Source organism: Nematostella vectensis, chromosome 13 (genome assembly GCF_932526225.1).
Source record: "Nematostella vectensis chromosome 13, jaNemVect1.1, whole genome shotgun sequence".
Taxonomy (NCBI): Eukaryota; Metazoa; Cnidaria; class Anthozoa; order Actiniaria; family Edwardsiidae; genus Nematostella; species Nematostella vectensis.
In genome coordinates, this window is record NC_064046.1 from 1325554 (window position 1) to 1351523 (window position 25970).

General features: G+C 39.9%; 3 protein-coding genes and 1 non-coding gene across 6 annotated transcripts; 2 read left to right on the plus strand and 2 right to left on the minus strand.

Annotated features, from left to right (window-relative positions):
- Positions 1-58: 58 nt before the first annotated feature.
- Positions 59-4629, minus strand: LOC5500931 (nuclear envelope phosphatase-regulatory subunit 1). 2 transcript variants are annotated; one of them, XR_004292495.2, is made up of 7 exons: positions 4531-4629; positions 4369-4440; positions 3878-3945; positions 2643-2755; positions 2004-2058; positions 1341-1462; positions 59-1242 (listed from the first exon to the last, which is right to left on the minus strand). XR_004292495.2 is itself a non-coding variant. In XM_032369307.2 (6 exons), the coding sequence occupies exons 1-6, from the start codon at positions 4565-4567 to the stop codon at positions 1412-1414; spliced, it is 396 nt and encodes a 131-aa protein (XP_032225198.1). In that variant the 5' UTR covers positions 4568-4629; the 3' UTR covers positions 59-1411. The 2 variants fall into 2 exon arrangements, 1 of the variants encoding a protein (XP_032225198.1); XM_032369307.2 differs by having other exon boundaries at positions 59-1462.
- A 2705-nt stretch (positions 4630-7334) lies between these two features.
- LOC5500937 (glutamate receptor ionotropic, kainate 2) lies at positions 7335-15604 on the plus strand. Its single transcript, XM_001622253.3, has 5 exons — positions 7335-9512; positions 13089-13295; positions 13943-14201; positions 14678-14847; positions 15225-15604. Exons 1-5 carry the CDS (start codon positions 7416-7418, stop codon positions 15432-15434), a joined length of 2943 nt encoding a protein of 980 aa, XP_001622303.3. The 5' UTR covers positions 7335-7415; the 3' UTR covers positions 15435-15604.
- Trnan-guu lies at positions 11943-12016 on the minus strand. Its single transcript has one exon. It is a non-coding gene; the product is annotated as a tRNA-Asn (tRNA).
- A 785-nt stretch (positions 15605-16389) lies between the features above and the next one.
- LOC5505161 (ring canal kelch homolog) lies at positions 16390-25899 on the plus strand. Of its 2 annotated transcripts, none has more exons than XM_048721204.1 (5): positions 16390-17333; positions 19283-19572; positions 20159-20562; positions 21259-21411; positions 24701-25899. In XM_048721204.1, exons 1-5 carry the CDS (start codon positions 16965-16967, stop codon positions 25138-25140), a joined length of 1656 nt encoding a protein of 551 aa, XP_048577161.1. In that variant the 5' UTR covers positions 16390-16964; the 3' UTR covers positions 25141-25899. The 2 variants fall into 2 exon arrangements, with proteins under 2 accessions (XP_048577161.1, XP_048577162.1); XM_048721205.1 differs by lacking the exon at positions 16390-17333 and adding an exon at positions 17354-18742.
- Positions 25900-25970: the final 71 nt, after the last annotated feature.

Consider the following 25970-nt stretch of genomic DNA (forward strand, 5'->3'; position numbering starts at 1 on the left):
CTGCATATTATAATTTTCTCTATATATCGACCAAGTAAATTAATACAAAAAAGCAAAGCAATGTATGTCACTTTTATTTACATCAATTGAAACATTTCTTCTGGTCGTACAATACATAAAATACAGAAACTAGCTAACTATTATTTTTACTGTAGTTTTCAATACTTGTATGTGCATACAACTTCAACTGATAATGGTTATTTAACTTTTGATAACTTTTTATTAGGTAGGCCAATGAGAAGAAAGTATGTACAGTAGCTATGCTAAAAATCTACAAAGATATTGGATATTTAAGGGTTGATTTAGAAAGCACAATTTAGTTGCATGTAACTTGCTCGCGCCACCTCTACAACTTGAGTTGCCAAGTGTAAATCAACAATTAAAGTCGTAGTGTGTAATTCAGGGTAGGCAAGTCGTGCACTACTAAATCATACTGTCTAAATCAGCCTTAACAGGTACTAACAATATGAGCTATCATTCCGAGCACAATCTTTCCAAGATCTGTTCAAGCTCACAAGGTTTAGAAAAATATTGGCAATGTATGCCAGCTGAGAATGGCAAATGTTTGGGTGAAAAAACAAAAAATCAATTTTGGACCTTCCCAGGGGAATTACATGCGAAAGATTTGAGGTGAGAGAGTAGTCTTGATCAATTTGATAGTTAAACTTCTGGCACAAGTCATTTCGGCTGAATTTTTCTATTGTGGTCCAATAAATAAAGTTACATTTTTTTAGTTTTTTATGCTTCTTGAAAAGCTAACAAACATGCTTCAAGCAAACTATTGTGATAAGAGGCAAAAGGGTTCTTTGTGAGCAGGTAATATTGAGCTACATTTCTGCATAAAAGGCAGCAACTGAAGTTCAGAAAATTCTGCTAAAACACATATTCTGGTTGCTGACCATTATCAAGATATGTCTAATGACTGGCCCTTTCAAGGGAGTATCACAAAAGACTAACAACCTATTACAAAGTTCATTTTTTTACCATTTTGGACACAGGGTCTTTGAACTCCAGGTCTCGACTTAAGCATACTGTTGCTGCGTCGGCAAACATCTGATTCGTCTATCATTATCCATCTTTTATCCCAGTTCCTGAAGCTCTAGAAACAGAGTGATAGAGGGCTACTATCTCAAAGTGTGAAAGCAATAATTACATGAGAATCAACACAAGCTTGCAAGGAAATACATGCCAATGATCTGTTCTTGTAGATGGTATTCATTGATACAGGTTGATCTTCTGTTCCTGTGGATGTATCCATTGATACATGTTGATCATCTGTTATTTATATATGGTTTGATCATCTATTCTTTGTGGGGGTACAAATTGATACAGCTGATCACCTGTTCTTGCAGCTGTTCTTACTCTTGCAGTGCTTGTGTTTCTTCTTGGCCATTCTCAGCTTCTTTTTACGTCATCCATCCACACCAGCTAAAGGCCTTGCTCTTAATATCAACCTTCCTTTCTGGAAATAATCAGGAGAGGATTTGTCAAACTATGATGAGATAATAAAGTGGTCTTTATAAAACTTGCAACAAATTCTAATAATAAAAGTGTAATAGTCAGCCAGCCGAAATATAAATTAGAAATAAGAGTGTATCCAGTTCAAAATATTAAGCTAAGCGTGTTCCACAGATTTATGAAAACCACTCTTAACAGCTGTGGCACAATACTAAATCCCATGAATCTAATGTGAACCTAGCAGTAAAGAGGAGGGTGATCTACTTGTAATCAATGCCATTAACTGGATTGGGGATGAGAGAGACCAAATTTCCATACACAAAAATATAGTGGTGTTAGAACCAATCAAGATTTAGAAGTATATAATATCTACAGGAAACTAAGAGGGGGAAGGAAGAGTGGACTTTCAGCCTCTGAAAGCCTGGGTGTGGTTTTGGCCAAGTGGTCACCAAACAATCACATTTTTGATCCATTACAGCAGGAAAACTATTCAACCCATAAAATATACTTAGCCCTTAATTAATAATTCAAATGGAATATCATACCTCATCACATGACATATTATAATCTTGTAACACAATTCTTGTTCTTGAAAGGATGCTAGCAAATAGTCAAGGAGACACCCTACTAGACTATAGTTAGAGAGAAAAAGATCCAAAGTTAGTAATTATTTCAACACACTAGAATCTACCAAGTGATTTACCTTATTACACTTAATTTTTGCGACGTCAAAATTTCACGATTTTGAGATGGTGACTTTATTTTCCCAATTTCCCGAATCTTTTAAAATCATGAAATTCGCGAAATTAACGTGACGCGAAAATTAAGTGTAATAAGTACCTTATTCAGTATTTTGTACTAGTACCAATAATAAATAAAACCAATAAAAACAGTAATAATAATAATGATATTTAGCCAGGGGGAAAACCACCTTACCAAAGTGGTTTTGAGTAGGTTCTTAATAACAGCAAAATTATTGATACATAGTCACATTGCTTAAGGTATAATAAAATATATTTTTTTGTTCATTTAGTCCAACATGCTAATCCTGTTTTCCTATATTTAAGGCTGGTTTACTAATAATGTTTTTTATAAATAGGATTTCCAAGGCCTTCTCTAAGCATTTTCCTGAATAACCAACATCAGACATCTTAAACCAGACATTTTAAAATGACAAAGGATACATGCTAGGAGCAAACACCCTTCTGTGGATTCCCATCATAAAGAGAACTAGCAGATTGCAGCAGCTTAAAGTGAATAGTTTATGGTACCATAGAGACTGGAGGATGGACACATGCTGTAAGACAAGAAACAGTTACGAGTTTACATGTTCACAAAGTTTCAATACATGGGACATTAGTAAGATTGCTACACTGATGGTAGCAACAGCAATTAAAAACTACTATTACTGCAACAGCATCAACAACAATGACACTGATAAAAGTAGCGTCATTAAGCACTATTGCAGTAGAACAACAAAGGTGATAGCAAAAGTAACTACAGCAGGAGTAACAACAACAACACTGATCATAGCAACAGCAACTATACACCATGGAGAATCAACAACAACAACACTGATCATAGCAACAGCAACTATACACCATGGAGAATCAACAACAACAACACTGATCATAGCAACAGCAACTATACACCATGGAGAATCAACAACAACAACACTGATCATAGCAACAGCTACTATACACCATGGAGAATCAACAATCATACTGGTGATAGTAACAGCAATTAAAAACATCAATAACAACAGAAGTAGCATCAATGACAGCAATATAAAAACTGCTGCAATAGTGTCAGGCATAGAGAAGAAGCAACAACAGCATTGAAAATGTAGTAATTATAGTAACAACAAAACTAGCAACAACACAGACGAGCTGTAAATCAACACAAGGTTGAAAAAGTATGTTGTACACCTCTGTAAAACAGAGAAGCTTTGCTGATGTTTTGAGCATTGCTTAAAGCTGCATTGTCACCAGTTTACTTCCAGAGGTCCGACGGAAACCTCAACCGTTAAAAGACAAAAGAATCTATTAGAATCCGAGTTATTTAACAGGCCATCCGCTCTAAATTATCAATCACATCCTCAAAGAAACTTCCAATAGAAACATTGCTTTCAAAATCATCGGAGATTGTTACATAATCGACCGGATGTAAACTGGTGACAATGTGGCTTTAAGCAAAGGGCTAATGTCAGAAACATCAGCGCAACTACTCTGTTTCACAGAGGCGTACCACATGCTTTTTCAACCTTGTGTTCATTTACAGCTTATCTACACCATACCAACACAGACCTTCTAGTTTTTTTACAGCTTTTCTGCTTCTAGTTACACAAAACAGCACAGTCGACATTAACTTCAGCAGCTCTGACAAGACTGCATGTTGTGTAAGGTAAGAATTCACTTACGTTAACATCATCAATGATGACTCCCCAGGCTCCAAATGTAGCAAATAGAGCTGACAATGAAAGTATAACTGGAACAGTACAGAAACATTGGACAGTGTGTCGATGATTCGAAACCTATAAACGTCACATTTATCCCCATGACAAATTATTCTTTATTAATTGAAGCTTTTACAAAGCTTTTCCAAAATTAATGTTACAGGCTTCAGAAAACAGACTGATTTGGCGAAAAGGATTGCTGAATTATTCAGTTACGGATAGTGAACGAAAGCTTCCCAGTCAAGCACCTTGTAAGCTCATAAGATTTTTGTGTACAATATTACAAAAGTACAATATTATCTGAGTTGTCAAGAATACAGTGAAATTCCTCTACTTTTGTTTTGCTTTCATCGTATTGCACAACAAAAAGAAGAAATTGTTTTTCCGTTATAGTAACCCAGCTTTTCGGCATCATAATACTAGTGTAAGTAACTTAAGTTTTATGTTTTACTTACTTCGCCATCTTGTTGTGGTATAACTCAGCGATGAGACATATTCAGTCAAACGCCTCTCAAATGCCTTAAGATCTACGCATTGCAAAATAACAGAAATCATCAACAATTCTACATCAGCATATTTAGAAATATTTAAATCTAAGGCTGGGAAAGGTTGCTAACCTTCCGCGACTTCCACTGGATTGTAGAAATCTTCCATTTTGTATTGGATAAATCGCGCATGCGCATTAGAAGGCTGGTCAGCGGTTACCTTGGTGCTCATGCGTAGTTCCTCCACACGTTGAACAAGACAAGATGTCGTACTGGAGACAAGCTGGACTGAAGTGAGTGAACTTTTTCCATGATTTTACTCGTTTATGGTCATTGTAACGCATATTTTATGGTGCTATCATATTTACTAGGTCCTAGGTTATTGCTTTAAAGGAAAATCAGAAGTATAATTATTTAGAATTGGTCGCATTTTGAGTCAGTTGACAGCAGTGATAGTACAATTTTGTCAGCAACCGGTGTATGGCGGTGATCTTGAAATAATCGGATTATTCCTTCAGTATAAGGAAATGGTATTGCATCACATGTTTTTTACATGCTGTTTATATTTTGATCTTATACATATATAACCAGATATTATATTATAACAGCATTATAAACACTTGACTGGTCCTGCATTTTTGGTCATGTAAATCTTCCCAATAGACTATATCATACATACTTACTCTGCCATAAATTTTTGCAATTGTTTTTAACATTCTCTGGTTTTGTTTTCATATAGTGCAAATCAGTGCAATACCTGTTACTCTGAGAAAATTTAATCACATTGCGCAAGCTGTCATTTTGCAGCACTTTTTTTATTGCATCCCAGTAAATAGCTGAACTCAGTGAAATTTGTTTTAAAATAGCAGCAAATTGCTGCCTTTGCACAGCATAATCTTTAAGCTGTTTCAATAATCTTTGCTTATTCTGTGTAAAAAGATGGATGATTTTAGTATTTTATTAAGTTTCACATTAAAATTACAGTGATTTGCACTAAAGGTTTGAGAATGCTTAGATTGGCTGTGATAAATTTGCAAGCCATCACTGTGAAATTTGATAAGATTGCAGCAAAAATCCCTGCTCTTGTTGGTCATCACAAGTTTCTAGTGTAAACGGGCCTCAAACTTGTTGTGTTCTTTCCTAGCTACCTGCAATACTCTGCGATCTGTGCACGAGTGGTGAGGCGGTGCCTAAAGCCAGAGTTCAAGGAAGCTGCTTTAAAGCTTGAAGAATCTCATATAAGAGCATTCAAATGGGAAAATGGCAAGCAAATACCTCAAGCAAGTATGTAATACTGCATTAATATAGAAGCAATCAAAATTGACATGACCCAGTTGATACCATCACCTGAAGTCTTGATAACCACGCTTTCATGTAAACTTGTAGTTTATTTAATTTACCAATGCAATTGAACATAACTCAGTTTTATATAATAGTGGTTTTCATAAACTGATGTGAAAATAAGGGGAAGGTTTAGAAACAGTCCCATTATATAATAAGTAATGGGTGCACTATAACTAAGTCAAGTTTTAATGGTTTATTTACTTGCTCATTATTATGCCTGGGCTGCCTATGACAGTAAATTGACCAGCACTTACGTCAGTTCACTCATACCATCTAGCTTTATTATGTGTGAGCTGCTATTGCCAGTGCATTGACCAGAACTTACACCAGTTCACTTATTGCTTTTTGTAATCAGTGCTGTAGCTAGCAGGTGTAGGATAAATACAAGAAATTGCTGGAGTAGGCTTGATTACCTACGGTTATGTGATGGTTGTATAATGCCTGATGCCAGGTGGAAATACATAGTCTAGACCGGGCGTTGCTCCCCTGACAATTTTTCCTAGCTTTATTCACGAACTGGGAGGCATCCATCCCTAGAATACAGTTTTATTAAAAAAATTAATACACTATATGTAATGAAATACTTGATTTTTTTTTTCAGAACAAATTCGCCAGTAACTCTGCAAGCCCTTTGTGTTTGTAATATCTTATGGGTGGATTTGGAACTGCTGCAGATGATGATAACCAGTGCCTTCAAACCTTGTGCTTGTTGATTGTTCTTTCTGCAGTTTTGCCTTTCAGTACTTTGTGAATAAATAATGCTTAACTTTAAATCTGCTGTTTACCTTTTTATTGTTTTTATTTTGATGTATATGAATTGTTGAGTTTAGCTAGATCTATAGCCTCCCTTGCAGGCGTTTTTAGGCAGGCGTCACTCGCTCCCCCTCCACCTCCAGGGGGAGGGAGCGACGCCTGCCTAAAAAAGCCTGCGGGTGAGGCTACTAGATCTATAGCTTGTGCTTATGAAAACCTCTAATTTGTAAGTTACTGCGATTTGTACAATGTTTTTACAACACTTTCCAAAATGTGAAAACTGCTTCTCCCTTCTGTTTCGAGTTTGTGATTGAACAGTTTTTTAGTGTCTAAAAGGGAAATTGGAATTTGGCTATCAAATCGCCTGCTCTGATTGGCTCTCTTGAGGTCCCAGGTCGGGATGCTTAACCACTCCCCGACTCCCATGTGTGCTAAAAACGCATGTTTCAAAAAGAAATGAAAAGTCTTGGTCAGTATCGAGACAGTGACCGAGGCCTTGGTTTGTATCTTAGAATACCGTGACCGAGGCCTTGTAACACAAACATCAGCAAGGTCTTGTTATTATATCCATAAATGCATCCATACTACTTTATACTTTCGGTTAACTTGACACGCAACAATTTTTGTTCAATTCGGTATTTTTGGAGAAAAAACATCTGTGTGCACTTTCCCTTATCTTTCCCTGTTAGCCAACCCAAGAAAACGTCGTCAAGGAAACCAAATTGCTTCTGAAATATATCAGAAACATGCGCTTGGGAAATATTGCTTCAACACTGTCCTCGCTAAGGCGAGGCAAAAGGTTTTGTACACATAGAGCCATATTAATGACGTCATTTCTATATTTAGTGACGTCATAGTTACCCGGCGTGGAACGAATAGCGTGCGCTACAAGTCGCGATGGCGTGTCTCGCGCGGTGACCATGCGTGGATGGCGCGCAGCTTTGCGCGTGGCACTTATTGTATCGTTAGTAGAGTGCGCATGCGTGAATTCTACCCAATCAGCGCCGACGGAAATCAAAATTGGCGGGATATTTTGCCAGGAGAACAACAACCACGAGTACAAAGCCTTCAATCTGGCTATTGAGTACATAAACAACGACACCAGCATCCTTCCTGGTACAACCCTGGTACCAATGACCAACAGCACAAAGTGGCTTAACGCCTTTAACAACATCGAGGCCGTGACTTGGCAGATCTTCCATCAGGCTGTGGCCATCGTCGGACCTCTCACCTCCCCCATGGTGCGCGCGACGCAGCCGTTATGCAGCGGGTTTCATGTACCACAGGTAGCCCCTTACGCGACAGACCCCGCCTTTGAGTTCTCGCCAAGCTCCTACAAGTACTTACTGCGCATGCGTAGCAGTGATTCCATAGAGAACCGGGCGATTGCGGATTTTATTGGACATTTTAACTGGACGCGTCTAGGACTCTTCACATCACGTGACGATTATGGGCTGAATGGCGTCGCTGCCATTAAGGACATCGCCTCTCGCATGGGATGGGTGATAGCGGCGGTGGACAGCTTTCGGCAGTTTGAGGACCCCTTGAGGGTAAATGCCACCCAGCAGCTTGTGCAACTACGAGCTAGAGGAATACGGATAATCATACTAAACTGCCTGGCCTCGTATGCCCGCGTCATCCTCAAGCAAGCGAGTGAACTTAACATGATTAAAGATTACGTGTGGATCGTCAAAAACGGAGCATTTTCGTTCAAAGGCTTGTTTGACTCTGAAGATAATGTCCCGGACTATATGCAAGGGGTGGTTGGTATGCGGACCTCTTTTCGTGGTGGTGTGTTACAGGATGAAGTTAAGAGGGCCTGGGTGAGTGCCGGTTATGGAGAGATGGCGATCGAGAACGAAGACGCAGTCGGGCATACTTTTGATGCGGTTTTAGTGTTGGCGCATGCGCTCCATAACATGTTAAACGATGGACACAATATCTCGAACGTCCAACCCCAATTCGGCTTTTACGACGGCCTCTCGACAGAACCCCGACCAGATGGCGCCACACTTCTCGACTACATTTCCCAAGTCAATACCACTGGAGTGATGAATCAATTAGGCTTCGATAGCAATCGATCACCCGTCGACGTCGCTTTCGACGTTGTCAATTTGCGGGCGTTTGGCTTTCAAAAGGTCGGCTATTGGAATGTAGAGGAGGGGCTTCACCTTGATAACAAAAAGGAGATCGTGTGGCCGTCTGGGAGGGTGTATGTTCCGACAGACAGCACCCACATATTAGAAAACAGAACGCTGAAAGTTGTTACCATCGCAGAAGCTCCGTTTATATTTGCGCAAACGCAAACAAACGGCCAGGGTGAAACCAGAGTCATCATAGAGGGATACTGCATAGAACTTTTGCGTAAGTTGTCCGAAATGCTACGCTTTAAGTTTGAAATCTACCTCGTTCCTGACAACAACTTTGGCGCTCAGGATCCAGTAACAAAAGAGTGGAATGGAGTGGTAAGGGAAGTTCTGAACGGACGTGCGGATCTAGCTGTGACCTCCCTAACGATCAGCCCTGAAAGACAAAAGGTGATCGACTTCACACAGCCCTACATGGATCTGGGTCTTACAGTCCTAATCAAACCTGATCCAACAGAGGAAAAAAACCCCTTTGCTATCCTACGCCCATTCCGTTATGACCTCTGGATGGCTATAGGAGGAACTATGATCATCGTCGGGTTCTTTCTATGGCTGTTCAGTACTTTTAGCCCGTTTGGATTTTACGGCCGATGCGTTCAGAAGTGTCACACGAAGATTGAACCGAGGTATCTGAAACTACATGACACGCTCTCTCTTGTCCGGGCACTATGGTCCACGGTGGTCTACTACGTCGGACAGAGCTCGGATCATTTGCATCCGGTCAGTTCCTCGGGTCGTATCACTGTGGCGGTTTACTGGTTTGCGATGCTCATTGTAATGTCTACATACACAGCTAACCTCGCGGCGTTTTTGACAATCAAACGATTCACTTCACCAATATCGAGCGTCGATGATCTTGCAAGACAAAAGGTACAAGTAATTTTGTATAGTTGGTTTTAGAAACGCTCTACCTGCCCCGATGAAGAAAATAATCAACTCCGGGGAAGGGGCTCTTCAGTGGTGATTTCCAGTTCAGAACCGTAGATTGGGGTGACGGAAGTGGGGGGGGGGGGGAGGGTGGGTTTAATTTTCTTTAAATAAATAAATATATAAATAAGCCTCCAAAACGTTCTTGACGACTCATGGCATAACCAGCACAACTTAAGAATATCCTTTCCATTTACTGTAAAATCCGTTGTATCGCGACCCGCGTTTTCAAAACACGATTTGTTTTGGTTTTCTGTCCCGTCAGTAAAACCATTCTGAGCCAATCAGAGTCTCGCTTTGTGCACTTCCCTGGCTATCCTCTGGACGAAACCCAGACAAGTCGCGTCAGAAAGCCAGGCAACTGCACTAGGCGAGAGATGGCAAGAATCTGATTGGCTTAGAATTATTTGACTGGCGGAACAGAAAATCCTAAAAGACAAAAACAAATCGATGTTTTGAAAATGCCGCGTCGCGATACAACGGATTCGGCAGTAAGGTGAAAAGCGTCTTCTATTTACGTAAGTATATATTTGGATTTTTGTGGAAAATCTTGACGAACGCCCCCCCCCCCCCTGAATAGTTTCCATCTTCTCGATAATGAGCTTCTAGTATTCTGTGCCACCCCAAAAAATATCAAACGATGCAGAAATGCGCATTTCGTCCATGTGTCGGCTTGAACCACCAACATTTCAATTCACAGCCGAACGCGCTAACAAATTGCGCCGCAAAGACTTCTACTTCTATTAAGCAAATAGAATTTCTGTTTCTGAGGTTGAACCAGTGTACGAAACATTCCAAATTTCTTCAGTGTAAAAGTTACTTTCCAGAAACTCCATTGAACGCGATTGGCTGATTGGGATCACTCTCCTGACCATGTGACCAAATTGATCAGCCAATCAAATCAACGGTGCTGGAGATATAACGCCATGAATAATTTTCTCACTGAGAAAATCTCCACTAATGAGCATATGAAGTAGAGTCAACTCTGGTCTAGAAGTCTTGAATAGTTGTGTGGTACAAGCAAAAATGCCTCATTATAAAAAGATAATAGGAAAATTATTCATGACGCCATATTTCTCTCGATTTTCAGGGAAATCCCTTCAAAAGGTAACATTGCTTTAGACTTACTTATCTGATCATGCGGTTAAAGCTTTTAGACAATCAGATGGAAGATTTTGATTTATAATACCATGAATAATTTTCCTATTGTTTTTCGTTAATGGGGTAAGTTTGACCTACATCGATGACCTGAATCGGTGTAGAAAACGGTCCAAAATACCTCATTATCGAAAAACAATAGAAACCTTCATGGCGCCGTAGCTCCCTTGATTACGGAGCAAACTTCTCCAAACGTTTAAGGTAAATTAGGCCCATTCCCTTGATTACGGAGCAAACTTCTCCAAACGTTTAAGGTAAATTAGGCCTATTCCCTTGATTGGGTGACCCCATTGATTGGCAAATCAGATTAAACGCACTCGAGGTATAGAGCCAAGAATAATTTTCCCATTGTTTCTCAATAATGAGGTGAAGTATACCCTAGACTAAGGCTGTTGAATATCAGATCAAAATCCTGTATTATCAAAAACAATGGAAAATCATTCTTAAAGTCAAATCTTTATAAGCTTAGAAGAAAAATCTTTAAAAATCTAATGGTGCATTAAGATTTAATCTACCAGCAACCACGTGGGTCAAGCAATTTGCCAATCAGATGTAAGATACCCGAGTTATCACACCATGAATAACTTTTCCCTTCTTTCTCGTTATTGGGCGTGTAGCATTCTTTGCCACAAAAAAAGATTTATCAATAAACCAAGCAAAAATTCATATTTTGCCTCCATTTCATAACACTTACAACAAACACAGTTCAGGAGAACTCCTGTTTATTTTGGATATGTAGCCAGCGCCCAGCTAGCAGTAATCACTGCTGAATGAACATTACAATGCAAAACAATCTGACAAGCAGTAAACACTGCTGAATTTCCAATACAATTACAATCTGAAAAGGTCAAATATTATAATCACCTAATTTATATTTACAAGAAGTTAATACTGAGAAGGCACGTAAACCAGGGATAAAAACCCTGTAGAAAAAATTTGGACGGTGTTCCCCGAACCAATGCTCAGCATTGCGTGCTCTCGGGGCTTAAGAGCCGAAGAAAAAGTTTAAAAGAGAAAATTCACAAAAAAAAATAGCAAAAGTCAATATGGCTTAAACAGAGTAGCTGGCTAGAGTGACACTAGCACGCTATGTCTCCCCTTATATACTCATACCCATACTGCACTTTTCACATTCCCACGTGTTATTCACATGCCGTCAAAATAAACATTTCTGCCTCTATCATTACATTCCATCGGCACAAAATGTATTAATTTCGTCCCTGGGTGGGCTTGAACCATCAACCTTTCGGTTAACAGCCGAACGCGCTAACCGATTGCGCCGCAGAGACTTGGACGGACACTAAATTTATCTCGTGGCACCTAATTGTTTCTGGCACTACTTTTAAAGCAGTGTTAAACTTGATGATTCTTATTTCGTTCCTGGGTGGCCTTGAACCTCCTAAGATTCGGTTGAGAGCCGAACGCGCTAACCGATTGCGCCACACAGACTTGGACGGACACTAAATTTATCTCGTGGCTGAATGGTTTTTGGGCGACTGATTAAGCTTAAGAATATCCTTCGCGACTAAGTGGAAACGAAGGTTTATATTTACTACATCATCTATTTTCATACAAACACTGTATTAATTTATAGGCTGGGGTTAAGGGTTTATACCTTTAATTCCCTTTTCTCTCAGGTTTTTCCTTAATTAATGTAGACCTCTCGCAAAGGCCACAATTCATCCGTAACATCGGCGCCCACATCCGACCCATTCCACAAGATAAAAGGTGCCCGATGGTTTTCTTGGAATTCTTTGTCTATTCCTTTTGGTATGGTCCTAAACAGACAGACTATACTATGCTATTGGACAAATAGATCTCATTTTTGTGTCCGTCTGTCCTCTGATAGATGCACAGATGACGTCACAGCGTGACATGAGCAAATAAGTATACAACAAGACGCAGTCGAATTGATCATGACACGCCGTGACGTCTTTTGTGAATTTTTTAGAGGACAGACGCGCCAAAAATGAGATCTATTTGTTGCGCGCATGCTGCCACCAAGCGTGCGTGTGTCGGGAAAACATGCAACAAAAACCGATAATATCGATAATATCGTATCGTATCCATTCTGACATGTTGCCAAACAAATGTTAAACGGAATAACTTTCCAGATATTCATCATTCTGTGTTGTGTGTTTTTGAAGCGGGTTCAAAAACACGCAAAATGTTGTGAAAGTTGCGCGGAAATGGTGTTGCGCGATAACGCGGTCAAAAACTTTCTAAGATACAATGTATCAAGAAAAGTTTTTCCTGCATGTAACAGCACCTTACACATGGACGCTTGACCAATCAAAGCGCGACACTTGACGTGTGTCGTTGTGTAAATAACTCTGCTTTAACTCGTTTTTCCCCCTCCAGGATATTTCGTATGGCACGGTGTTAAATAGTCAGCCTCAAGCGTTTTTCGAGTCAGCGTCCGTACCCAGCTTTGTCACGATGTGGCAGTACATGCGCTATCACCACACGTTCGTGAATAACAGCGCAGAGGGAATCGAGAAAGTCATGAACGAGAACTACGCGTTTATATGGGACTCCGCGGTGCTTGAATTCGTAGCACATAACCAGGTAATAATTTATCAATGCTCCACGAAAATATAGTCCAGTTTTGAGTTCCAATGTGCCTACTGGTCATAGACACTGAGGACGCATAAATTGCATATTGTTGCATTGTTTTATTCCAAGTTTCAGAGGATTCTCGCTGGTATTTGCATGAAATTTGCCTCAAGTCGAGACTTGAGAAATTGGGCCATTATACGCTTTCTTCTCTCCGCCCCTCCCTGTTGCGTCCCTCCCCTCACCTTATCTTCTCTTTCCCCTCAATGTTTCTTCCCTCTCCCTCACTGCATCTTCCCCATCATCCTCACTGCATCTTCCCTTCCCCCTCGCTGTATCTTCCCTCACCCCTTAGTGTATTCCCCCTTAACAGTCCCCCCTTATTGTATCTTCCCCATCACCCTCACTGCATCTACCCCCCTTCCATTCCCCCTTAGTGCATCTTTCCTCCCCCCATTGATGACATTCCTTATATCATATATGTCATATCAGTCAATCTTGTTTTAACTGTCGATTTTCTAGCTCGCCCGGTCATTTCCTTATTAGGAACTACATACCATATTTGGGAGTCCCGCTTCAATCAATTTTTTGCTTTTTGAGGTGGGCGAAAAGGCTTCAAGCGCTTCGCAACGTTCAATCCTAACCATCGTATTTCTTAGATATCATGCGGGACTCTGATCACTTCTGGAAGCGTCTTTGGTAGAATCGGGTACGGCTTTGGGCTGGCCAAGGACTCACCATACACCAAGCAACTGAGTAACGCAATCCTACAGCTCCGTCACGCTGGCTACATGGAGTTCCTTGACCGGAAGTGGCTGAAAGCAAATGACAAGTGCGCAGAGGCTGCTGAGAAGGCGAAGAGTGAGAACCAGCTGACTTTCGAGGATTTGTCGGGTGTCTTTATTGTCCTTATTGCAGGTAGGTGATGGTTGCTGGTGACGATGATGATGACGATGATGATGATGATGATGACGACGACGACGATGATGATGATGGTGATGGTGATGGTGAAGGTGAAGGTGATGGTGATAGTGATGGTGATGGTGATGGTGATGGTGATGGTGATGGTGATGGTGATGGTGATGGTGACATTGCGCGGGGGATTGGGCCGAGTTGATAAACTAAAACCATGATGGGACTATTTTAGGGGACGCAATTTAACTTGGCGTGGAACGATGTCGATGTCCATGTTGTGAATCTAACTAACGAAGATATCCCGGGAGGAGGATTGCCAAAACCTGCCATTTTCTAGTTTACATTCGACGCCATGTTGAATTGCGCCCCCTTGAATTGTCCCAGCATGCTTTTCGCTTCCCAACTCGATCCAGCCCCCCACGCACAACGTAAGAGTGGCAAATTAACCCATTTAATACCAATGCCCTTTTTTTATCAAGGTATTGGTGTCAGCTGTGTGGTTCTAGTACTTGAATGGATATGGGCTTCGTGGCAAGACACTAAAGAGAGCCTTAAGACAGAGGGGACTCGACGTTCCTTGAAAGCGGCCCTCAAGGAGAGGGGCCATCGGGCCTTCCACGACTGGCACCACCGGGATGATGTCCCTCAGGTAAAGCACCTCATCAAATGTGTACCGAGCCGCCCAGTACTGCTTGCCCCATTGGTAACGATGGGATGATGCAGATCATCTCACTGATTACATGGCTGAAAGACTATTGGTTAAAAAACCGACAGCTTTGTATGTCTAACTACCAAAAGGGGGCGGATCCAGAAGTTTAAAACAGGGGGGGCCAAAGAAAAAGTTTCAAGAAAGGGGGGGCGAGGACGTATTGTTCTCCCGTATATTTCCTTATATTTATTCTTATTTCTCTTTAAATATTTTAAATATTTTTTTATTTCTTGTTATTTTTAAGGGGAGCGGGACCATCCCCCTCCCCCCTAGATCCGCCCCTGACCAACAAACTCTGAAATCTACTTTCGTTGTAGGTGCACCGGCACGCCAAACATTGCTGGACAAACGCGAAGTTCTGTCTAGAAGACCAAGTTCTCCAATTACTGCAGTCAGTGAAGCGAAAAGTCTGCGGTGACGTAGCACCGTCTGTATCCGATATAGCGCTCGGTGAGACCACCATTGTCGAGGATTTGGAAAGAGTCATAGAAAACGAGAGTAGTGATGACAGCCATTACGAGGTGTGAACGAGAAATTGTCTCCATGAAAACTCGTGTGGGTACAGAATTCAGTCCCACAGAATCCAGCTCCTCCGTAAAGATCAGTGATTTCTATTTCGTTTTCCTTTTAAAAATAGACTGTGAGTGTTCTTATCAAGGATTTTATGAAGCAGAATAAAAACAAACAAAACCGTCTATATAATGGCTTCTTGCTTTAGGCAACAAAAATCGTATTCTAATTTGCCTACCCACTATCCACTCGCATTCTATTAGTTTCCCTGTAAATAATTTTAGTGTAAATAATTTCATAATTCAACCCTTGGGTTGCGAGGATTTTATTCAATAAACTATCTATCTATCTATCTGTCTGTCTGTCTGTCTGTCTGTCTGTCTGTCTGTCTGTCTGTCTGTCTGTCTGTCTGTCTGTCTGTCTGTCTGTCTATACATTACAGGACACGCCCCTCCCCTATCTACGCACTTGTTTTGAATAAACTATGAACAACGCTACTCATTTTTTCCTTGAAAACAATCTTACGCGCTAGTTCCAGCCTCTTTTATCAATATTTGGACGTGTGCTAGCATCAGAGACTGGTCATATTTCTGCGCGAAGGCTTCGACGAATTACTGGCTTTGGAAACGATATTGTTTGTTTGGTTATAATAATTTTTTCTTAATCGTTTTTTTATTCCTGCATCTAATTTAAAAACTACGTATATAAGGCCTAGAATTGTCAGCGAATAAAATATATAAACAAACTGAAAGCAGAACAAATAAACATTAAAACAAGTCTTTATCATCAGGTCATGCAATTTTCTTTTCTTTATTTATATTTTATTCGCCTAAAATGAAATTGTAATTAAAATAATTTATTGGAACACTTCTTTTTCGGGAAAACGCTCGTTAAACTCTTAAGTCAACAACACATTTCGCGATAATTCTAAAATGCTTTTAAACTTCCATCAGAGGGTAACGATTAAAGGCACCAATTTTTTAACATAATAATTAAAATAAGAACAGAACAATGAAAGCGGGGTGAAAAAAGGCTGTTTGTTATCCCAAATGTCATATGATAGACCGATATTATTTACCAGGACGACACATTTAAAACAATACAAAATCGGCCATGAATTCGCTTTTTTGCTATGGAAAAACTGTCGCGGAAGTAGTTTTAAAAAGTTGCCAACTCAAGATCGATGTCTGGGCTTTGACATGCCGCGCTTTGGTTGGCCATACCCAGTGGACTTGTTATTTGATCAAAAGCCTTCTGTTGGTTTTGCAAACAATAGTTCACTTGAAGTTAAGGCAGCTGCTCTAGCGAGGGCTGAATCCTTGGAGACAAGACCTAAATCGTTTGTAATCCACCTTTGGGGATCTAAGCCGTATTGGGGATAACAATCCTTGACGCTCACGAAATAACCTAAAATACTCGCCACCACCCGTTGTTATTTCTTCGTTTCGGAACACTTTACATTGTTCCTATTCTCCGCTTTTTCATTTATTACCATATCGCTGTTTATTTGACATATGCTTTAAGAGTATGGCTTCAAAATAAGCAACATGTCTGCTAGTACAACCTCTACTTCAGACTCAGTGAAGAGCGACACGGTTTACGTGTCAAAGGAGCACGGGCATGCAGCCTTTCAAGTGCTGAACGAGATGCGAACCAACTCTGAACACTGCGATATTACCCTGAAAGCAGGGAATCTAGTCTTGTCGGCTCATCGAGTAGTCCTAGCCGCACTGTCGCCGTATTTTCGCGAGTTGTTGTTGCCTACAAATAACGAGAAAGCTGAGAAGGAATATGTCATGCCTGACTCGTTAAAGCCAGGCGCTGTGGTCGCCATGCTGGAGTTTTTCTATTCTGGTACACTTCAGATCAACCTGAAAAGTATCGAGGATTTGCTAGCGGCGGCGAGCACGATGAAGGTAACAAAACAGCCGTTGCCGGGATATGTTTACTGAAATAAATGGGCTCTTTCAAAGATGATCCCTAAAGTCTTTTTAGTTATATCAAATTTTGAAATTTGAGAAATTGCTTTTAAAATCACATTCTGGAATTATTATGTTAGAATTAGATGAATACAATATGAATTATATAATTTACCAGGTAGCTACACCCAAACAGTTATTACTTAAAATACAATATGCATAAAAGATATACATATAGCCTTATCGATAAATCTAAAGAATACCGAAAACGGATTTATGCCAAATGCCATACAGTATTTATATCTAAATTTAAATTCTAAACTTCTTTTATCAGCGAAAGACAATAGCATTATAACAAACGGAGGACATTTAAGGTATTTTTTTGCGGTTGCCAGGTTTCGCACACTTTGCGCGAAAAACGCATGATTCTGCTGTCATTTAGTGTCGCTATCACTTTCCTTTATGAGGATTTTGATTTGAAGTCTTTGAGAAAATCTCACTTTATAACTTCAATGGGCATGCATTTCTTGGCGGGAGATCATTTGTATAATTGCACAGCTTTTGATTACGGTTTAACTCAGATCCACTCAAAATATTATAGGATCTCGCATGTATAAATAGACTACAAGAAGTCGCCGCTGTGTCCAGCGTTCCACTTTACCCCTTACGAGTAGGAATGAGAAAAAAAAACGGTGTTAGAGCCGCATCACCAAGGTGTCACAGCGGCGATGGTTAGGTGTCTAATGTATAAATTTACCGTGTACTTTTTTATTTAAAGATGTCTTTATTAATCCTGATGAAACGCTCCCATTTTGTTTTCAATTCAAGACTAGAGATATAAAACACATCTACATATGACAAAGAACCTTATCTGATCATGTTAGCAACAAAAGAAAAGTGAGTCTTTAAAAACTACTCAACGAAGTCAGTTCAATAACCAATGACGAGAGAGAACAGAGCATCTGTTTCAAACAATATCACAGCGCCAAGTACGCACTCAAATACTTAAATTATGGAAAAAAATTAGACAGAACAAGGAATATGGGGGAAAATGATGACCTAAATAGTCTAAATGGCTTGTAAATTTGTTTCCAGAAAAATATATATTTTCGTTTTAAGATCATTTACAATCATGCCAAGATAGCTCTCAAGAATGGCACCATTATTGATCAGCGTCTGTCTATACAATAGAATCGGAAATAATTTGCGCTATGTTGCAAGCGCTATAAATCATACTCATAAATTCGTTACGGAACAACAATGCATGCAAATATGTTAAAGGCTTATATTGGGCAAGCGTATAAGGTGTAAATATGAGTTGAAAAAGAAAGAAAAGAAGTAAAAGTGAATGTAAAGGTAAAGGTGATGGTGATGTGGTGATGGTGATGGTGAAAGCAAAGATTAAGGTGAGGGTGAAGGGGAAAGCGAAGGTTAAAGGGAAAATGAAGGTTAAGGTGAAGGTTGAGGTGAAAGTGAAGGTGAAGGTAAAGGTGAAGGTAGAGGTAAAGGTGATGGTGATGGTGAAAGCAAAGATTAAGGTGAGGGTGAAAGTGAAAGCGAAGGTTAAGGTGAAAATGAAGGTTAAGGTGAAGGTTGAGGTGAAAGTGAAGGTAAAGGTGGAGGTGAAGGTAAAGGTAAAGGTGAAGGTGATGGTGATGGTGGAGGTGAAAGCAAAGGTGAAGGTTAAGGTAGAGGGCAAGGTAAGGGCAAATTCCTTAACTTAGGATAGGTAAATGTAAGTTGAAGATCAAGGCTGATGTAATGGGGTAAAGGTGAGAGTGGAGGGAATAAATGCAACGGCAAAGGCAATTTAATGGATAAGGTTAAGGTAAAGATTAAGATGTAAAAATAAGAGGTAAAGATAACGTTAACAAAAGTGCTAGAAAAGGTAAACAATGAAGGCTAAAGCACAAGTATGTGGCTTTATGATTCACATGATTTTGTAGAACCAGGAGGCCGTGAGGGCGCTAGAGAGCACAGCCATGTCTTCCATCAGTACCGCAAATTGTTTACGACTCCATGACGTATCGCTCAAGTATGGTCTTTACGAGATGAAGAACAAGATAGACCGGTTCCTTGAATGGAATTTCAAGAATTTGGCGAAAGAAGCAGACTTTCTGAAGCTTAGCGCCGGGCAACTTGCCGACATTGTCCAAAGTGAGAACCTACGAGTTCGCAAAGAGGAAGTAGTTTATGAAGCTGTCATGAAATGGTTCAAACATGACCCTGGGCACAGGTAATCCAAATATGCCGGTTTTTGCGAGGGGGGATCGACAAAAGAATGCGCAAACTAATGAATAAAGATTACTTATGTGTGTGTCGTGTGAGGCGGGGGTAGGTTAGTTAACGTAGGGATGCTTCCTTTCGCTCCATGTCTGGTAATCCGGAATCCATGAAAAAATGAGACTTGGAATCCGGAATCCATGCTACTGGAATCCGGAATCCACACACTAGGACCCGGAATCCAAGACTTAAGCTGGAATCCGGAATACAAGAATCCTGGAAAACGAAATGGAATCCGGAATCCAGAACCCTATTGGAGATCCTGTCATGAGGCGATGACTTACCCCTTAGCAACGCGCCATCGCCAAATATGGTATACAGAGTTTCAGGACAACACTATCCAATACCGTGGGACATCACACCAGCCTAAATAGATATCCCGTTGAGAAGGACGGTTTTGAGGGTTTATGAACCGTTTTCGATGGGTTTGACTCCACTATTGCACGCAATGCCTATTCCCATAGAAAGATGCTTATTCGTCACTGTCTATATATGTGTTTTCAATTGCACTAATGTTCATAACAACTTCTCAAATACAGGAGAGAAAATGCTGAGAAGGTTTTCCAAGAAGTTCGATTTTGCCAAATTCCAAAACGCTATCTGCTGAAACAAGTTGTTCCTGAATTAGTAGAAGGCGAAAAAATGTGCAAGGACTTAGTGGATGGAGCTATCTCCCATCAAGACGACCCGAAGAAAACCCCGGGAAATCCACGCAAGCCTCTCGAAGCCATTTATGTGATCAGTAGAAAAGACAACATGGCGGAGCGCTACGATCCCGTGCAGTGCGCATGCGTGCCATGCTATCCCCTGGTTCCTCTGGAGGATGATGAGGAGGTGGAATACCGCTGTGCAGTAGTGATCGGTTCGGATATATACGCGGTGTTTGCGAGTCGTGTTGAAAGGTTTGACCCGATAGGAATCTGTTGGCAAGAGGTTGGGTCAGGTACGTGGTAGAAACAAAACTGTTAATCAACTCTTTTTTAAAGCCGCATTGTAACCAGTTTACTTCCGGAGGTCAGACGGAAACCTCAACCGTTAAAAGACAAAAGAATCTATTAGAATCCGAGATATTTACAGGCCATCCGCTCTAAATTATCAATCACATCCTCAAAGAAACTTCCAATAGACACACTGCTTTCAATATTTCGAAATATTTTTCGCGTTTTCCGTTAAATATCATCGAATATTGTTAGGTAATCGACCGGAAGTAAACTGGTGATAATGCGGCTTTAAGCACCAACAATTTCAAACCCTTCCACTGTCACCCCATTTGAAGAAGCTTTCAATACTGAAATGACAGATGTGTTTCGCGGGGGAAAATCAGAATGGAATTGTTTATTATTGTCTAATCACTTATTCGATAATCAAGCTATCAAGATTCCCCATCAAGTACATGCTAGTTTCCATTTTGCCTCACAGAATCCAAGTCTAATAGGGAAAGGTTTTATAACTAGGAAATGAGAAAAATTAGTTTTAGATCCAGAGGCACACTTCTACTTATTACTGCATAAATCACCTTACAGCAAAGATTCTATACCCCATCAGCCGCATTGATTGACTAATTGACTGATTGAAAGAGGTCACATTGTACCCGTATAGACTAACATACCTTATTCGGTGCCATTTGTCTCGTTACCAGGACTGGACGTGCGCGATGCCGGGATCTGTGCCAGCAAGGATACTATTTATGTTGTCGGCGGTCGTCTCCAGGGCAACGGGCTACAGAAATACACTATAAAGCAGTCAACGTGGTCAGTGGGCCCCGAGATGAATGAAAGCCGTCGGTTGCCAGGTAACGAGAAACATAACTGAAATTATCTAAGAGAAGCCGCTGACAAGGATTGTGTTGATTTGAAGGGCCACTTGCATTGTGATTTTCCTATCATTTCACTAAGCTCAGAAACGGCCAAAACTATGCGGAACTAGACCCTGCGCGCAGGGTACTGGGAAACCTGAGATCTGCAACTTGTTTTTGTGACATGTATGACAAAGATTTTACTGCCTACTTTGGATATAATAAAAAAAATATATAATCTTTTTTTTATTGTAAATGCCATATCACAACACTGATTGGGGCAAGAAAGGTAAGAGAATCATCTCTTCAGGTGTGGTGTGGACTCGAGGTGTGTCCACGAAAGTGGACAGGGCTGATTGTCCTATCTTTAAATACTATCCCCACATCAGAGTTAGCATCGAAATAAGATTAACAAAAGCTGAGAATGTGTTTTAAAATTGTTATTTCTTAAACATTTATTTGGTTCACTGCCCTCAATGTGCTATCCTTTAGGGGTAAATTTATTTTAACACCCAAAGTAAGTCCTATTGTATTAACAATATAATTTTATTGAAATGTATTATTTTATTTATATAAGTTACAAGTAAACAACATCAATTATTAATTTTGAAGTCAAATGAGAGGGCTATAGAATATCCAGACTTCACTGAAATTTATAGAGCATAAACATATTTTCAAGATCAACAACACTACAAAAATATTACAAATCTCTAGATTTTATTGTAATTGTTCCATAAAAATGAAATGACATTCAATGAAGGATAAAGGTATTTCAGAGAAATAATAAAACTTAAGCTTATCTAAAAGAAGCACCAAAGTACCAAAATAATTTTCATAGATTTAAGTAAGTTACATATTTTACACTTACATGACTTACAACACCTATGCTGTACTTGATTAAAATCGACATGGTTAAAATGATGAGATTCAATGAGAGAGATCAAGATATTTTATAGTAAGAAAATAAAATTCATCTTAGGGTAGCCGGTCAAGTGTCCAATGTAAAGTAGATTAACAAAGCGATTTGTAGGAGAAGATTTCCATCAATTGTTTCAAACTACTTCCACCAGGGGTGTACGCAGCCTATAGGTCTGCAGTCACTGGACTGCCAAAACATTTGGCGATCTTATTTGCAAAACGAGGGGAAAAAATCAAATGTTTACTCATTTATTTTTAAGTACGTAGTTTTATATATACGATGAGAATAAAAACTATAATTTTCTTAATCATGGTAGTCTAGGGATGATTTCCAAACATAGTGTTATGTCGTTCATTGCCACGCGACGACTGAAGTCCTATTTCAGACCGAGGATGACAGAGGATCGTGTAATAATCTCAAAAGTCTGACGCATTGACGCCAATTTCAAACCCAAAAGCGGGAGCTATGAAATCTTCACGGGGATGCACAATGAGGGGCCACGCCCTCATTCAGCTTCTGAATGCTTTGACTGCAACTTGTTAAAACCCTGCGTACGCCCCTGTCCACTTTAAAATAGATTGAGCATTCAAGGTAAATACCTCGAGTCCATTCATGAGTGTCCAGAGCACATTTAATTACGTCTTGAAGTAAGCTGTATGAGTCTAAAGCAGTCAGCACTTAACTTAATTCTTATCTTGAGCCGCGTGTATCGCACTCGGGTCGCAAATATATAAACACGAGTAAATACAGCGAAATCAATCCAAGCTGAGATGATTTTCCAAAATAACATTGGTAGAAATTGAGGCTATGGTTGAATATGCAGTTATTAAATCGCGAATCGGGCCTTCAACTGCACAAATAACATGGATCTGAGAGCTAGAATCTCAAATTCAAGATGGCGTCCATGACACAGTTTTAGATTATGCAAAAGTTTTTGGTAACTAAGCGTTGCGATGACGTAGGACAGTAGGCTAGATACTTCGTGTAAGAAAAAGGCTTCAGTAAGGTCGCAATCAATACACTAAAATAAGAAGTATCGCCTGCGGCGCAAGGGTTCTTGGAAATTGCATTGTGCAAAACGCGAGACGACAGAAAAAAAAAACAGTTGCATTTTATGACTGGGCTACCACAGGTATCACAGTAATAACCAAAATATCCATCCAGTTTTATTAAATGACCTTTGATCTTTCAGATGAATACAATATTGGTGGCTTCAACACCTCTAATCGAGCGGATGGAAATGGATTGATAATAGCACTTTTAAGGGCGGACCATTTGACTTTGAGGGGGGGAGGGTGATTTTGAAAAAAAATATCCTGCAAGCTACATTTCAAAGAAAAATATTGCATGCAAAGCAAATGAGCAGAAAAAAAAATTCATGCACAAGTTTAAGAAAAATGATTGCTATAATGCCCTTTGCAATCATTTTAGAAAAAATTACCAAAAAGTTTACTTGTACAACAGAAGTCACAAACTTGAAATACCTTTTATTTATTTGTTGTTTTATTAAGACTTAACAAAACAACAAATAAATAAATAAAAAGGTTTAATAGATCAATATATAAACTGTAACATCATATTGTATATAAATAGATAAAATAGATAAATCTTTCATAATAAATTTGATGGACTTCTCCAAAATAAAATATAATGTGAATGAGGAAACAACTAAAATGGAAACCCTCTTTGTGTTCACATATAGGCAGAGATACCAACCATCAATTAAAATTCAGCAGATGGGATCTATATAAATGCTCACCCCCTAAAGATGTCCTTGTTTTGTGGAATATTTCAACAAAACCTTAAAAAACATTCTAACAAATGTGAGAGATTTCAAAGAAGCTTTTTTTGCTATTTTATCTGACTCAATATGCAAGGTAAAGAGCTTGATAGCGAAGACTCGTTTGGCTATGACACGAAGGTCTTGCCATGTATAATCCCTATACCTAGTGAGTTTATTGAATTATAATTTTAATCTATTCGAAGGTCAAAAAGAATGAAACACAACGTATGGAGTTCTATATTAGAGATATAGGGCGAGAAAAGAGAAAAAAACAATGCCGATTGGGGAAAAATGCTGCAAAAAGACGTGGGCTCCAAGAAAAAAAAAATATCCTGCATAGGAAAAAAAATCCTGCACATCCGATGGTCGAAAAAAAAATTCTTACAGACATAAAATCATCCACCCCCCCCCCCCCCCCCCTCAAAAGTCAAATGGTCTGCCCCTTAGGTTTCATTCGGGGGACTTGCTGTATGTAAAAATCTTAAAAAAGCCCACCCCCTGAATTCAATGGTCGACCCCATACCACAAGTCGCCGCCGGCCTTGATATTTTTTAGCGTTTGACCGATATACGTCTGATCCACAGGAGTCACATTTCTCAACAACAAGGTATACGTCTTTGGTGGTTACGGGAGCAAAGGCCCGCTCGCATCCGCCGAATGCTACAACGTCAAACAAGACAAGTGGAGCTCAATACGGGGCATGCGCATCCCACGCTTTCAGCTGGCCGCTACAGTGCACGGCGGGCTCATCTACGTCCTTGGGGGGAGAGACAACGATGCAGATTTGTCATCTGTGGAAGTCTACGATCCGAAAGCGAAGACCTGGAGTAAAGAGGAACTAAATATGTTGGAGGCGAGGAATGATTTCGGAGTTGTTGAACAGAATGGTAGAATCTATTGTTTCGGAGGCCGAGGCGTGGCTACTGTCGAGTGCTTCGATGTTGAGAAAAAGGAATGGAAGACTATAGGGAATACGGGCCATAATAACTTCGCGATTGACTGTGTTCTCTTCCCGCCAATTTAAGTCGCATGCGCGTTTAAGGCGTAACCGCTGACTGTGCTACCCCATCTGCTGCAGGCATTTCTATCTACGCCACAGAACACCCAAACAACCATTGTAAAATTTAGCCAGTAGACCCTGGAAATAGGAGCGTTCACTTAGTTCTCTTCATATCAATCAATGGCTGTCGTTTTTCTAAATGGTCTAAAAAAGCCTGGGGTGAGCGCGCGGGAGACTAAGTTTCATTTCCAAGATGGCTGCCAGCAAAATCGTAGTAAACACGAATTCCTGCAAGTTTACGTGGAAATTTTCGACTTACAGCGAAAGAATGATTACAGCGGACTCCCAAATATGGTATGTAATGGCTAATAAGGAAATGGCCGACTAAGCTAGAAAAACGACAGTTTTTAAAACAAGATTGACTGATATGCGAAGCATATAGTGCCCTACATCCTCGAGATTTCAGCGCTTTTACTTTTTGCCCCCCCCCCCCAAAAAAAAAAATATTATAAAATAAATGAAAAAAAAAAAATCACGCCGAAAGAACCTCTGTGCGGTAGGAACTTTTGAGGAGCGCCAGCAAAGACTGCCGAGCATGCGCGTTTTAGAGTTAACGCTGACTTAGTGATAATTGTGACAGCTGGCGCGGTATAACTTAGCAACCAACGCGATTTACCTTTAACTATAATTAATTGTAAATGTAACTTGTATTTTCAGGGTGTAGCCAGGAGGGTTTATGTTTAGTAGTATTTTGAAATTTAATAAATACAAGTTTCTAAATAATCTGATGCCTTTATTGGTAGCTCCTCTGATCAATGCAATACCCCTTAAATAATTTAATCTAATAAATTTTG